A 15,479-nucleotide genomic window follows, 5' to 3' on the forward strand; every position below is an offset into this window, starting at 1 on the left:
ATACAAATTATCATATATCATTGAATTCAAGTTTAATACAATCCATTATACATTTGACCCACTTGTAACCTACTATACAGCAGAGTGACATCCACTTACCCGCATTTTAAATTTTAAGTTTGATACATTTTATCGAAATGTGTATTATATTTTAATGCTTTTTGACCAAACAAATAAAAATGTATTGTTATATATTATACATATATAAAAAAAATACAATTTAAGGAAATCGCTACATGAGTTCGAGTGAATATCCATTGATGTTAAAATTTGATCTTCAAACGCTCATAAAAATTTAATTTGACTTTCCGGTAAACATTTTATTTTGATAAAGGTAGACATTATTAAATTATCAAATCTTAGATAGTTAGATTTAAAAATAAATTTTTTTATGAATTTCTAACTCAAAATAATTTGTACATTTTCGTGATTTTTTCGTAATTGGTCAAAATCGAACTAAATGCTTATAAAAAAAATTGTGACTGTACTTGTACATTTTTCAATTTGCTATTGTAAGAATAGGTATATTAAGAGTCTCGTATTAAATTTCAAGCTTGTTGACTCAACGAATAAAATTAAAATTAATAAAAAATTAATGACTAAAAGCTGTAATAACTCATAATTGGTTTTCTTTAGGTCGGCAAAAAAAGACAATAAGGGGGGGGGGATTTAACCTCTAACCTCCCCCCCCTAAGCACGCCACTGGTAGATATATTGATCCGTGCTCAGAATACGTGTAAGAAATGATTAAGTTTGGTTATTACCGCGTATAAGTGTGTAACGTATTGGTATCGACGTACCTAACGTTAAAGAATGTGATTATTGCAGTTTTGTTTGATAAAATGTTCTCGTTGCCGCCATCATAGAGACCAAGATTATTATTGCCAAGTTAACTATCATAATAAATTTCATAAAAATATTATGTTAAATCTGACGTTTGAGGGTGTGAAATAATTTTTAATGCTTATTAGGTACCTATAATCCATAAGGGGAGGCATTAATGGGAATCCATATTTCCCTCCTAGCCCACGTTACAGCTTAATAAAAAAATAAAGTAACTTCATAAATATGAATTTTGAACATTGTATGACATTTTTGGGAGGGCTTAGCCCCTAGAGCCCCCCCCCCAATTTGCGCCTATGCCAGGTGACCTAAATATAATATAATCTCTGCTATATATAAGTAGGTAATATACTAATAAGTAATATGTATGTGACATGCGTATAACAAATACCTAGGTGGATATATAGAATTATAATTTATATAGGTGTACAGTAGGTACACCAGTGTCCAATGTCCATATGTATAAAATATAACTTATAAGTATAATTTATATACTATAGGTACGATATTTAAGTATAGGTATCTCAATATTATTTACCATATCCTTATTGCATGCATTTAAATTTATTTCTGAAGATATTTTTTGACAATGACAACCCAAGATTTAACTTAAACTATTTATCTTTAAATATATATGAATTATAAATTATAATCATGCAATATATCTTCTATTCTTTTTTTATGAACGATGTATCATGACGTACCTATATAAATAATAGTGACCAATATTTGAATGTGACTTCAAGACGCGTGCGTGTTGACGTGTTGTTCATAATATTAAGTTTGTATTTTAGATTAATAATAATATTATAATCTTGTAGATTCTTGCAATATAATATATTTATATATGCATTTAAACTTAAAAGCTTGCCAATAAGATTACAAATCATTTTAATATTTAATGTTGTTTTAACAACTATTCAGTCGTAAGTATAAGAGTTTAAGTACCTACGTTTAACTCGATGAAGTATAAATGTATATATCCACTATAATTTAGTTATTAGTTTACCAATGTAAAAAAAAAGAATCATCGATTCTTACAGAAATAGTTGCACTTAAAATAATGATAGGTAACCCATATAATAACATGGATAAAATTAATATGAACTGAAACAGATGAAATTATTATTTATTAAATATTATGATATAATATAATATATATGGTAAACAAAATATTAAAGGCATATTATTTTTAATTAATTCTATTTTGCATTTACTCGTTGGCCGCTAATGTTGGTATTCTTAATGGTATACCAACAGTAATACTAATACACTATACACTATACAGTAGTACATTATGAAAGTTGACAACAAAATTACGAATAAAATAGGTACAATGCCAAATTAAATTATAGTGTCAAATGAATCATAATTTATTTTCCAAGTTGTAAGTCTCAAATGTTTGGTGTGAATGATAATTCGATTTTCGGATTGAAATGTAATATAATAAATAATTATGTTTTTTATATACCTAAGCTTATAATTTATAATATTTTTTTACGTGTCAATATTTGTATTGCATTTTAATACCTCTTTGTATAAATATTAAGTTAATGTGGGCTAAAAATCTATGTAATTGAAGCTTTTTACAAAATATTAAAAAAAATTATATATTATACTGGCTATTAATGACATTTTACAATATATATCTAACCAAACCCAAAGCCGTATCTGGGGGGATCCAAGGGGTTCGGACCCCCCTGAAGGCTGAAATATATTATAAATATTTTACAAACGTTTAAATCAATTATTTAATTTTAACACCAAAATAAATATTTTTAGTATTAAATGACTAAAATTCCAATTAAATTGAATATTGACTGTTTTGTACTATATGAAAATATTATGGTCTGTAGGTTACAAATTATAATAATATACTTATAATTATTAATATTTGTTATGGACAATAGTGACGACGACCACTATCGTGCCGGTTGGCGGTTGATGGTCCGCGACGAATAACAACAACAACAACATTAAATTTGTGCAAATTAAAAATTGCATTATTGATTATAATAATTGACAGTCTGCCAGACTGTGAAAAATATGTCAGATCGTTTTTTACTTCAAATTTGTTAAAAATGATTCACCTATACATGTTTTGTACATCACACCGAAAAAAATTTCTGGATTCGGCCTTGTGCCTAGTTAATTAAGTAGGTATAGTTAATAGTAGTTATACCTTTTACCATATAGGACCAGTGGCGTAATTAGGAATTTGTCCTGGGGGGGAGGGGGGGATATACATTTTTTTGTATTTTTACGCCCCTGCATAGGACAATACGTCAATACCTATAATAGGTTATACATAAATCAATATTTAATGAATATTATTTTCCCATATGGCCATATCAACCCTCATATTATTTGTTCATTATTATAAAATTATGGACAACAATTATTTTAAATCAGTAGGTAGGTATAGCAGTGGCGTAATCTGGTCATGTTTGTAGAGGGGGATTGAAACATTTACCCCCAACAACCACTCCTACCACCCACCAAAAAAATGGCTTATATCATAAAAACCTCTTAGTTCAACCATTGTGATCAGTTAATCTTTATAATAGAAGTAGGAACAATAACAATATAGGAACATGTATAAAATATGTATTCATAGACGCATAGTGCGTACATATAAATAAATAATAACAAACTATTTATAAAGTTTTAAAATTTACTTTTTCGAATAGATTCGTGGAATAATCTGCGTAGACAAAAAGTAATAAAAATTGCAAACTTCAAAATGACAAAAAGTTATAATAACATTGGAACTAAGTCTGACCAACAAATTCTGATTGTACCATTGTACTTAACTCGTTGAAATATATAGATTTCCGAAAAAAAAATACCAAAAAACCCTTATATATTTATCCCATACTAATATATTATATAATAATAACTTAATATGTATATATATATATATACGCATATCTACGGGTGATATGAGGGTAATATCCCCCCCCCCCCCCCGAAGACCAAATTTTGTACACAATACAACATGTATGATGTATATAATAATATGAATATAATATGTGTATACTGAATGTCTATTAAAAATCGTATATCCCCCCTTGAAAAAATCCTAGATACACTACTATAATACCTCTGTGTACTTATTATTTATTGTATTATGCAATTTATATAAGTCTTTATATACAGATGCAATACCTAGTTATTGTTTGCACAATTAATTATTATATTTAAAGGCAATGGTACACAATAAAATGCGTTTAAGCATTTATTTTTTTTCTTTGCTATTATTTAAAATCATAATTGTAGGTTTATTATTTCTGTGTTGTAGCTATCTACAATATTTATATTTTATATAGGTATACTACATACTACATGTCTATATACATAACATTGTTATTGTAACCGCATTTGTATAATAATGGTAGTTCATACAATATATATATATATATATATATATATACCTAGTACCTACGTGGCTACGTATAGATTATAGGTACTACGTGTCTCTGTACTGTATAACAGTGGCGTAGCGAATCATGTTTTTCAGAAGCAATTGCTTCTGGTTTCTGCAGGGGGGTGGTGGTGGGTCATAACCTCATAAAGCCCATACACACGGTCAGTCTTTGAACTTTATTTTGGGTGCTACCCCAACCCCCTTATTTGAGCATATTATGAGTATCGTATACATCAGTTGGAGTTGGGTGGGGTATAGGTCATAAATAATTTGTTTGCTTCCATATGATTTAAAGTTCGCTACGCCACTGCTGTATAATATATATTAGGTATGTATAACCGCAATATAACCTATGTCTATAGGTATATTATGTATTGTGTTCAATGTACAGACAACTGTCAAGTGCAAAACACATAAATAATAGATATTAATATTTAATATAATAAATGCTTAACCTTATCGATGTTTGATAAACCGGCAAATGTGCGCATTAGTAATTAAATAATAATACTATTGGCAATTTTCACGCTAGTCTATGTTTGACGTTTATTTCGTTTTCATTGTGTACACGGTACACCCATTTCCTATAAAGGTATTTACCACGTGTATTATATTATTTATATTTATGATTACTAAATACTAAATATATTTGGTGATTTTTACCTTTTGATGATCTTAGATTATTTCTAAGTTCTAACACTCTTGCTACAGCTGTGTATCTATACTATAGTGTCCAAGTCCTTAAGGAAATTCCTGAAGTCTGGTTTGTTTTAAACAATCGAAATAGGAACATTTTTACTTCCTTATACGATGCCCTATTAATTATTATAATATGTATGTTATATATCCAATGTGCTATATATATTTTTTTAATCACCCAGTTTAGATACCCACATATATAATTTGCTCAAGTAGGTACACTAATTTTTTTCTATATTTTTTGTCTATAGATAACCGTCATTATTAAATTCCTATTGGCTATATTGTTTAAAAGCAACGATTGGAACGATTTTTTAAATCATGTGTTTAAACGTTTTTATACAAAATTTAATTTAATTCATTTTGATGTACCTACCTATCTACTTATATTAATTGTTAACATTCAAAACTTCGTTAAATAAGTGGTATACAGATAGGTAATTAATTTTTAATTTTGCTTGTGAAGGTAGCTGAATACTGATAGGTAGGTAGTCATTATTTACCTACTACTTATTATAGTGTTATAAGTATCAGCATTGATATTTGATTATAAATACAAGTATTTATAATCAATTTATGGTATTAGCTACTACCATAATAGTCTATAATAATGTAATAGTACCTACTATACCAACAGGACAATATATTATATCTATATCTTTAGGCCTGTAACCAGTAAATTAAATGAAGACTGCAAAATAAATAATAATAAATATTACAGTTCTGCCAGACAAATATTAAAATATAATAGTTTGAGTCAATGTAAAATACAATTATTTTTAAAGCAAACGTTCTCCAAAATGTTTAAACTTCAATAATTTAGTACAAAAACTGTAGACATCAGATGGTTTTTAAAATAGATTTTCAGACCCAAAAAATTTGCTCGTTTACTATAACTCTGTTACAATTATTGTTAAATGTTACCATATGAAACGAACTTATGATAAGTGAAACCCGCACCTTCTCACGTTGCGGCTAGACTACTAGCGCTGTGTAGGACTGTTCTGTGTTAACCGGGAGAACAAGGAACTAATAGTTCATTATTCTCCCGGTTAACACAACAATCATATAAAGCGCTAGTAGTTTAGCCGCAACGTGAGAAGCAGGCGGATTCAGAAAAACATTGATAAGACCTTTCCGTTCCTATTATTGTATATCTTAATTCGTGCCATAGCCCTAACGTTTAACGTTGCGGAGGAACACTGTAAAAAATAATATAGAATTTATAAAATATAATTATTTAATATACTGTCAAGATCTTCTAAGACCGTGATTTAATATAAGAATACAACGTTATCAGCGTCACTGATAAAAGTGTTACGGTGATAACACAAGATTCAAGACATAAAGACATATTAGACAATTAAATAATTCCAGATGGAAATATTTTGATGTCGAATTGCTTTTAATTCTTAGTTCTAAGTAGTAGTTTAGCCTCAATTGAGTGAAAATAATACACAAATTAATTTTAAATGAAGTCTTCATCAAACTGGCATAATATTATAATAATATACTAATTTGTTTCACCGACAGTAGTTTTGAATGTGGTGCACACCACTAATACATTAAGAGATATTTTTTTATTGAAATATTTATATCCTCTAGACCATTATGAGTAACTCTAGTCCTAATGTTGAGTCACTTTACAATAAGTCATTAAATCAGTTTTGTGATTCCATGAACGAAGACATCCTGAAAAATGTGTTAAAGTGGTTACCACCATCAATCAGTTTACAAATGATATGGAAGGTTAGAAATACTTAAGTAAAAAAAATTATATTTTAAAAATAAAATTGTCAATTGTTTTTTATAGATTTTACGTGTAAACGACGGTTGCGAAAAGTTTATCTATAATCATAAGCTCAAAGATAGTGAACTTTCTTCAATTAATCGGGGACGTGAAATTGCTCAAATGTCATTACAAAATTCAGGCTATGTAGCGCCTGTCTCTTATAGACAGATGAGTTCTGAAACTCATGAAGGATTTGCCACCATACAACAAGTGACTAACATATTTTTTTATTGTACCTATCTAATTATTGTAGTGTTGTGTTATTCTATTCCTCATAAACTAGGTCAGTATTTGGTACTCTGTACTTTGCATAGATTTAATTCCGGAGAAAAGTTATTTTTGGATAAAACATCTAATAAATAATAATTATCTAACATTACTTACTTATTATCTGGTTGCTAGTTGCACTGTGATCAAAAAATCCATACTTATTAATATCATCTATTAAGCATATATTTTCACACCAGATATTTAAGTCTCAACATACGTTATAATCAGGTCATTATAAGTAATTTATTTATTTATTTATTTATGTATAAAATCATCCACAGGAAAAAATAAGACCATAATATTGTGGTTAGGTACATCTACAAATATGTCTCTAATCATTTTATAACTTAAAATCAAAATAATATAAATTAAATAAATTATTGTGGAGGCCAAATTGTAGCAACTTCTTCTGAAAGATTTGAAATGAGTACCTATCTATGCATGCTTGAAATTCAATATCTAAAATAAGAATAGTTATCAAAATAAATACTTAAAATACTATCGAAACCAAATATTTGTATATAAAACTCTCCTAAAACCCATATGGACATATGGATTACAACTCTGGGGATCGGCCAAAAAATCAAATTTAAACAAAATTCGTGTCTTTGAGAATATTACTCTTAAAAAAATTACTAACGCTCCCTTCTTTGTCTTTAATTTAACTCTCCACCAAGATCTAGGTATTCTACCTGTTATAGCCGAAGTAAAACTTTTTACAAACGTTTTTTTGATAGACTAGAAAATCACCCTAATCCACTAATAAAACAGCTACATACCTTCTCATTGCCTGGAAATCCACAATGTAGACTCAAAAGGAAATGGTGTCGTGACCATTTACATTAAATACCTCTCCTTAATATTACCATTAACAAAACACCAATCTAAATGTCACTAATGGGTGGCATCTTATTCAAGAAATTAAGTAAAATATTATCAAATGTACAAATTTGTTCCTGATTCAGTTTAAATTAAAAAAATTTATATAATCTAATTTTGATATTCACTTAATATTATACAAGTATTTATTTAGTGGGATTTTTAAAATGTTTTACATTGAGATGTGTCCGATGTCCATAAATAGAGGTTTCACAGAATCAATAAAAATAATACATCCATTAAATTATTACATATTATATAAATACATTGTAGTTAAAACGTCATGAATATTTTTCAAAAACTACCAATTTCCACATATAGGACCTAACATACATTTATCATAGATGTTCTATACTTATTGTAGATTTTTGATAATTTAAACAAAATAAAGTTGGAGATTATTATTTGTCACAATGTCACCTAACCTAATCTTTCTTATTTCTTAATAACTTGAAGTTGAGTCGTTGAATATTTTAAGTCATAATATGAAAGTTATTTGTCATTAATCTAAAAAATAAAAATAGTATTTAAAAATATTTTATCATAAAAGAACTTTTATTTCCATGAAATATGTAAACCATGTTCTTAAAATATAAGATTAACATGTGGTGAGTTACATTAATTTTCTAACAAAATGTAATTATTAATATAATTTATGTATTTTCAATTTTTTGTTCAAATTAAGATTTATATCTTCTAATTTAAATTATTATTTTTATAATAAAACAGCAAAACTATTATTGCTTTTTTTGTGAACTTTGTAAAATTAAAGTCAAAACCTTATTAATTTTATTTTTGGAATTAGAAAAGTTAAACAGTTTTTTCTTGTTATCTCTGAATCACCTTTTTGTGGCTTACGTCGTTTCTCAAATAATTGTTCATTTATAGATAATACTTAAGTGTTTAACTTTTTTTAATTTAACTAAAAATGTTATGTCCATAGGCGTAAATAGCGTTTGGGATTTGGGGGGGCTATGGACATTTTTGGGAGGGCTTAGCCCTTATAGCCTCCCCTATTTGTGCTATTATAACTTATATCTCAAAAAAAATTTTAGAACTAAAAGTTTAATTGTTATTTTTAATATATTTTGAATTTTTTTAGACCAAATTTGTTGATTGTTTCAATTTTTCTAATTATTTCAACTTAACTTTGTTTTCAAAATTGGTAGATGTCACCAATTATCGAAGTCAGCTGTTCACTATTTTCCAGGTAATATATGAATAAAACAAAACTAAAACAGTTAGCAGTAGTTATATAAATTATACTACATACATAAAATATTTATTATTTATTTTTTTAGATTTGTGTACAAATTAATGGATTTAAATTTCCCCAACATTTGGCTGATGAATGGATAAAAATAGAAATAGAAGATGACAATGACAATATAAATGTTCATCATATTGAACAAGGTCTCAAATTAGGTTTGTAAAATTAGATTTTTTTTTTTTAATTTTGAAAATCTATTGAAATTGTGGTTGAAAAATAGGATTTTTTCTTGGTGATGCCGGCTGGTTCAGTGAATGTGCTCTAGTCTTATCGCATACATACAAAATAATAACTACAAAATGGATGTGTCCTGATCGAAATTTAGAATTGGTCAAAATTATTCAATGTCTAACCAAGTTAAAAAAATCTTGAATTACAAATTAACTCATTTAAAATAATAGTTGATTTAACAAAAATAATTTTTTATCTCTAGGTGGTTATTAGTAGTATCAAACTACCATAATTTTGATGAATCTAAAATAGTATTACAACATATGCTACAGACAATTGATATTATTGAAAAAATAGAAGGAAGAACATTGTGTATAGCGTATGCATATGTAGCCGTTTCACAATACTACTATGTATTAATGGAATTTAATGAGGTATGATACTTTTTAATTTTTTACGAACATTTAATTTTTTTTATATTTTTATAATAAATGTGATTATTTAGGCTTGGTCATGGGCAGTTAAAGCTGTCTATGAACTTCGGGATAAGAGTGCTGATATCTTGAAACTGCTGGTTATAAGTCATGCCATTAGGGTTTGTTCTGTTTTGAACAAACTGAGTACAGCAAAAAAATTGATAAATCAATTGCACACTTACGAAAAAGAAATTGATCAGAACATTCATGTTGATCTGTTATTGAATGAAGCATGCTACTCATTAAAAGCTGATTTAGCAAAAGATAGTATTAATAGTTACTATGTAAGAATTGTTTGTGATAGACTCATGATAAAAGAATACCATTAATTATATTATCATTATTACATTATAGATTGCATTAGACTCTAGAAGAAATTTATTTGGATATTACAATTTACATACTGCAATTGTTTTTGTTGATTATGCATATGCTCGATATGTTTGCGATTATTCAACAACTGACTTCAATGAAGCTATGTAAGACATAATATATTTTTTCATTGATGATCTAATAAAAAATTTTAACTTTATCCAACGATCATGACTACCTTTAGGCGAAGCATATTACAAGGCATATTTATTATGGAAAAAATTGGTTTACCAAATGACAATATGTTATTAGTGAATGCTGGACGGATAAAAGCATTGATACTAGAAGAAAAAGCATTGGACATAATGGATAGAGGTATCGATATTTACATTCATGATGGTATACGAGGTCTGTTCATTTATTTTTTATTATTTTATTATTTTATTATTTTATTATTTTTTGTTTATTTACTAATTTATATATTATCCTCTGACGGGTAAATGAACAATTGTTAACTGAAATACAAACACTACAAAACATTAAATCGATAAATGTGAAGATGAGAAGTCTTATACACATGGTTACTAATTATTAATTTACATTATTTTCACTAAGAATTATATTCTCTATTTTAAAAAAGTAATTAAAGTTGAAATTGAATTTATGGTCCTTATGACCTTATTACTACTATATGTCTAAGTACTAGCTAGGTTCAAATTTTCTATTTAATGGTCTTATTGTTTTAATAATTATAATGTCAAAGTGAAATGAAATATTAGCTGTAACATTGTAAGATGGGCATTTTAATTCCACAAACGCAAACATTTTTCCACCATCAGTTTGAATAGAAATAAAATATAAAATTTTTGAGGGATAAAATATCAGATAGAAAAGCAAGTTAACCAGAAATTCATCAACTAAACTTAAAGGTCAATTTCTGTTCAGCATCTAGACGCATCTGTCAGTGATCGCTTCATATCTAGGAGATGACCATGTTCAAACTCGGTAGTTAACACTAGATAATGCAGGAAAACTACTTCTATAGTTATATGAAAACTTAAAATGTGAAAAATACCTTCTTTGAATCTTATCTGAGCCGCCTATTAAATTTTTTTTGGGATGGGCACCACCATATTATAGAATAGGTATAACTTAAAAGAAATTAAATAATTTGAAATAAATTAGACTGTTAGAACCCCAAAAGTAACTTTTTAACTAAAAATTCTTCAAGCCATATATGACATAAAATGAGAGCTTAAATGTCAAAGTTATACCTAGGTCATTAACCACAAATACTATTTAAAAAGTTTTAAGTACTGAATTATATTAATTTTATTAACCATATACTGGAAAATTGCTAAGTACTTCTGTTGACAAATATAAACATAAAAACTAATTTAATGTTAAGGACTTAAGGACATGCTATTCTCAAAATATAATTTAATATTGCTTGTAGTTGATTAGTATTGTTATTACTTACTAGAACTACTTTTCTATTTCATATCAGCAAAGATTTATTTGCATGGCTAAAAAATATTAGTTATACATTAGTTTACAATTAATTAATAAATACTATAAACAAATTAAAACAGAATGTAACCTTTAGGTATTCCTGATCCACTACTTTACATATAGATAGTGAGTAGTTTCAAACTAGGGATTAATTAGATAAGTGTGATGAAAACTGTCCACCTAGACATATTTATCAAGTCTGTATTAAAATATTTCATGTTCCACTGAATCAAGTATTCCTATGATTGATTTTTAATTACTCAAACTCATCATACATTTTCAGTAATGCAATAATGCAATTATTTACATATAGATAATTAATTGAACACTAAGATATTAGTTACCATAGATTTACCAGAGATCAAGGCTGTACATGTATTTGTATATTTATTCACAATACACATTGGAATATTGTGTTTAATAAAATCAAAATGATTAAATAATTATTTTGTGCATATTTTAATGATTTTAAGTGCGTAAAACCGCTAGTTATGAATCTATGATAATTTATTTTCAATATTGTACTTAATATGTTTTTTAATATGTTGATGATTAAGGAATGGTGTCAAATTGTCTTATAGAATGTATTAGAATTACCAAGAAACTGTAAACTTTATAAGTTTATAATCAACTCCTCATACATAATTTACTGTAGGTTATCATCCGGTCTTGTGTTAAAATTTGCTTTTGATGGCTATAAGTAGAGAATTATTTATGAAAACAATAAATTTAGTCAGGAAATGCCTATACTATGTCCATCGAGAGAATATGACCATTTCGCGCACACAACTATGGGTCGTTCTCTTATCATCTCCATTCTATTCTCAATCAGTTATCATTAGGGTTTGGATTTGAAGACAAATACCTTTTTATTTTGGATAAAGATAGGAAAATAATTCTTATATAAAAATGTGTTTCATTTAATTTCTATGCTAATGGGTAAACATTATTTTTGCTTTTTTGTCTTTTATATTTTGTGTTAAATTATCAATTGATCACAAAATTGTATTCATTTTTATGGTGCTTGGTAAAAGCTTGTGTGGACTACGCTTTTGTTGATGATATGTTTAAAAATACTTGTAATGACTAAAAAGTATTCGCATAGTCAAGTCACATGGGTGTGTTATTTTCTATGCACAAAAATATTTTAAATTCAAACCATCAATGGTCAATGCTTAACTGAACACAGTTTGTTCAAGTATTCTAGTGTAACAATATGGTTGTACATTTTTTTTCCCACACAAATTAGGCACTGGTGAAAAAAACCTATTACATTTTTTAATTGTTTTTTATTTATAAATTATAAATTTAAAATGCCTTATTTGCATTTTAAGTACTTTTTATTATTTATAATTTTATTGCCTTCTTTTTGAACCCTAGTTATTATAGATGGTGCTGCGTCAAGAACGGCTATCTTTAGTTTATGTGCATTTATATTTTCTTTGTGAAAGGAATATAGGTATTGTCTACCTCAAATATTCTCAATTTTTTTTTTTCATACCACTCTTGTGTATTATGAATCAGCATATTGCTTACCACCAATGATTAAAAATAGAACTATTCAACATTTTAATACATGTTTTATAATAACAATATTTAAAAATAATAATTTAGGTACATTTAACAGTATATTTAGTACCTATTTAGTATTTACACAAAACATAAAATAATATTAGATTCGTTACAACCATTTAAGTAAAAATATTAATTTATCAACTTTCCATACTGTCTGAAGACCACACAGTCTTCCATGTACCACAATTTGCAAACCAGTGGTTTACCACGTTAGAAAGAAAAACATAAATAGTAAAAATACTTGGTCAGATTTGTCAGCAATTGTGGTTGAATTATTAGAGTGCATTCTATTATAATATTTACTTATTAGTAGACCAGTTCAATTTATTATTAAAAACCTCAATAAAGTATGCATATTTTTAATAAGATACTTTATATATGTTTAGTATACATTAAAAAAATTAATGAAGCATTATTTGGATAGTTGAATTATAAATAAATGCCCTTAAGAATAAAATTATGTTTTTTTCAGATTTACAAGCTGATGGAATAAAGCGTTTGTTGGAAAGAATGAAGAAGAACATGTTAAATGAAGCCGAAGCCCTCCATTTAAAAGCGTTAAAAGTTTCTTTACAAGCAGTTGGAGTGAAAGCCCTGCTTACAGCAAAATCATACTGCAATCTAGGAAGACTTTATCAAAGCCAGGAAAAATATACGGTAATATTAAAAATCTTTTTATCTTTAAATTACTGAATTTTAAATTGTTAATGTTTACAGCAATCTGAACAAATGCATTTAAAAGCTATTGAAATCAAAGAATCAATTTTAGGTAAAGACAATCCTGAAGTGGCTCTATCTTTAGGTCACTTGGCTAGTTTGTACACATATCAGTTAAAAAAATATCAAGATGCCGAAGAACTTTATTTGCGTTCAAAAACTATATGTAAGTTAAACCAAATCTTATAATTTTATCAAAGTATCAAAATATATAAGGATCAAAATTATTTTAATCTAGATGAAACTACCTATGGTCGCCAGTACACAGGATTACTGTATGATTTCCAAGGATTAGTAGAAGTTTATCGTGAACTAAATAATACTGAAAAGTACAATCAATATAATGAAAATATATTAAGGTTTCATGAAACACGTGAAGCTTGGTTACATCAGGTACACACTGCAATTGATGAAAACTGTACTAAAGACGATTTAAGTTTAGAAAAATTTAAATGCATACTTAATGAATGCGCTTGTGACAAGTAATAAATTTAAATGTAAAAATAATTAGGAAACTAAAAAAAAAAATTCTATGTTTAAATATAGTATTGATTGATATTTAATTTTGTGTCTACAAAAGTAATATCAATAATATTTTATTCTGAGTGTTCAATATTGTATTTTTTTTATCATGTTAATATTGCTTGTGCATTACTATTATTTTTAAGCTAATAGAAATACAAAGTTGTATTTATAAATTTATGCTATCAGATAATTGTAAATTTGTTATTATTATTTGATAATCAAATTAATATCCTGTACAATATACTTGTGTCATTACTTAAGGTCATAGGACATTTACCTGAGGTCCTAATATGAGATTTTTAAGATAACTCATGACAAGTATATTTATTGATTATATTATAACCTATATTTTTTATATTCATCCAACAGTAATGTTTTTAAATTATAATATTTGTGTTTGGTCTACATACATAAAAATATTCTATATTGTTGAATTTCAGTGATGCATATATAATATTATTTTTTTAATAACATTTTTATGGTCATTAACAATATTTCAGAGTATAGTGGAATTATTTTTGATTTAGACTTACTTAATTATCTACAAACTGTAGTATCCAGTTTTGCAATTGATTAAATATTATCTATGAACAAATTAAAGTAATTCCGCATATTTTTAAAAAGAAATGCATAGTAGTTATTAAAAACATAATAATATGTGTTAATAATTTTAAAAATTAATTTTTTTTTTAATTTAATTTTGTTTAATTTTAATATTAATAATTAATTGATATATTTAATGTAATTGTTTAAATAATTAAATAAATTATTATAAGCAAGCAATAATGCGTATATAATTTGACAATTAATTTTGTCAAAAGACTATACTTGCATGCTAGTTGCATAGTACAATTTATATCATTATTTAATATGTATAGATAAGATGTATTTATGTACCCACTACCTATAACATTTTTAGAATAAATGTGTATTCTGATTACATAAAAATAAATTTAATGGTACCTAACTCGTTGTCTTTAATTATTAAGGGGATTTGATAACGTGATTTTC

General features: G+C 26.7%; 2 protein-coding genes across 3 annotated transcripts in view; both read left to right on the forward strand.

Moving 5' to 3' along the window:
• LOC100161313 (uncharacterized protein C34C12.4) overlaps positions 1–15,479 on the forward strand; it is a 110,758-nt gene that overhangs the window by 39,993 nt on the left and 55,286 nt on the right. The gene's annotated exons all lie outside the window — the stretch shown is intronic.
• Positions 4,780–14,495, forward strand: LOC100159970 (amyloid protein-binding protein 2). 2 transcript variants are annotated; one of them, XM_003247451.4, is made up of 13 exons: positions 4,780–4,862; positions 6,575–6,718; positions 6,783–6,971; positions 9,013–9,120; positions 9,212–9,335; positions 9,401–9,536; positions 9,614–9,785; positions 9,857–10,111; positions 10,182–10,306; positions 10,384–10,514; positions 13,699–13,883; positions 13,944–14,109; positions 14,182–14,495. In XM_003247451.4, the coding sequence occupies exons 1-13, from the start codon at positions 4,806–4,808 to the stop codon at positions 14,427–14,429; spliced, it is 2,040 nt and encodes a 679-aa protein (XP_003247499.2). In that variant the 5' UTR covers positions 4,780–4,805; the 3' UTR covers positions 14,430–14,495. The 2 variants fall into 2 exon arrangements, with proteins under 2 accessions (XP_003247499.2, XP_001944165.3); XM_001944130.5 differs by having other exon boundaries at positions 4,782–4,862; positions 10,384–10,547.

This window comes from Acyrthosiphon pisum, chromosome A1 (genome assembly GCF_005508785.2).
Source record: "Acyrthosiphon pisum isolate AL4f chromosome A1, pea_aphid_22Mar2018_4r6ur, whole genome shotgun sequence".
NCBI lineage: Eukaryota > Metazoa > Arthropoda > Insecta > Hemiptera > Aphididae > Acyrthosiphon > Acyrthosiphon pisum.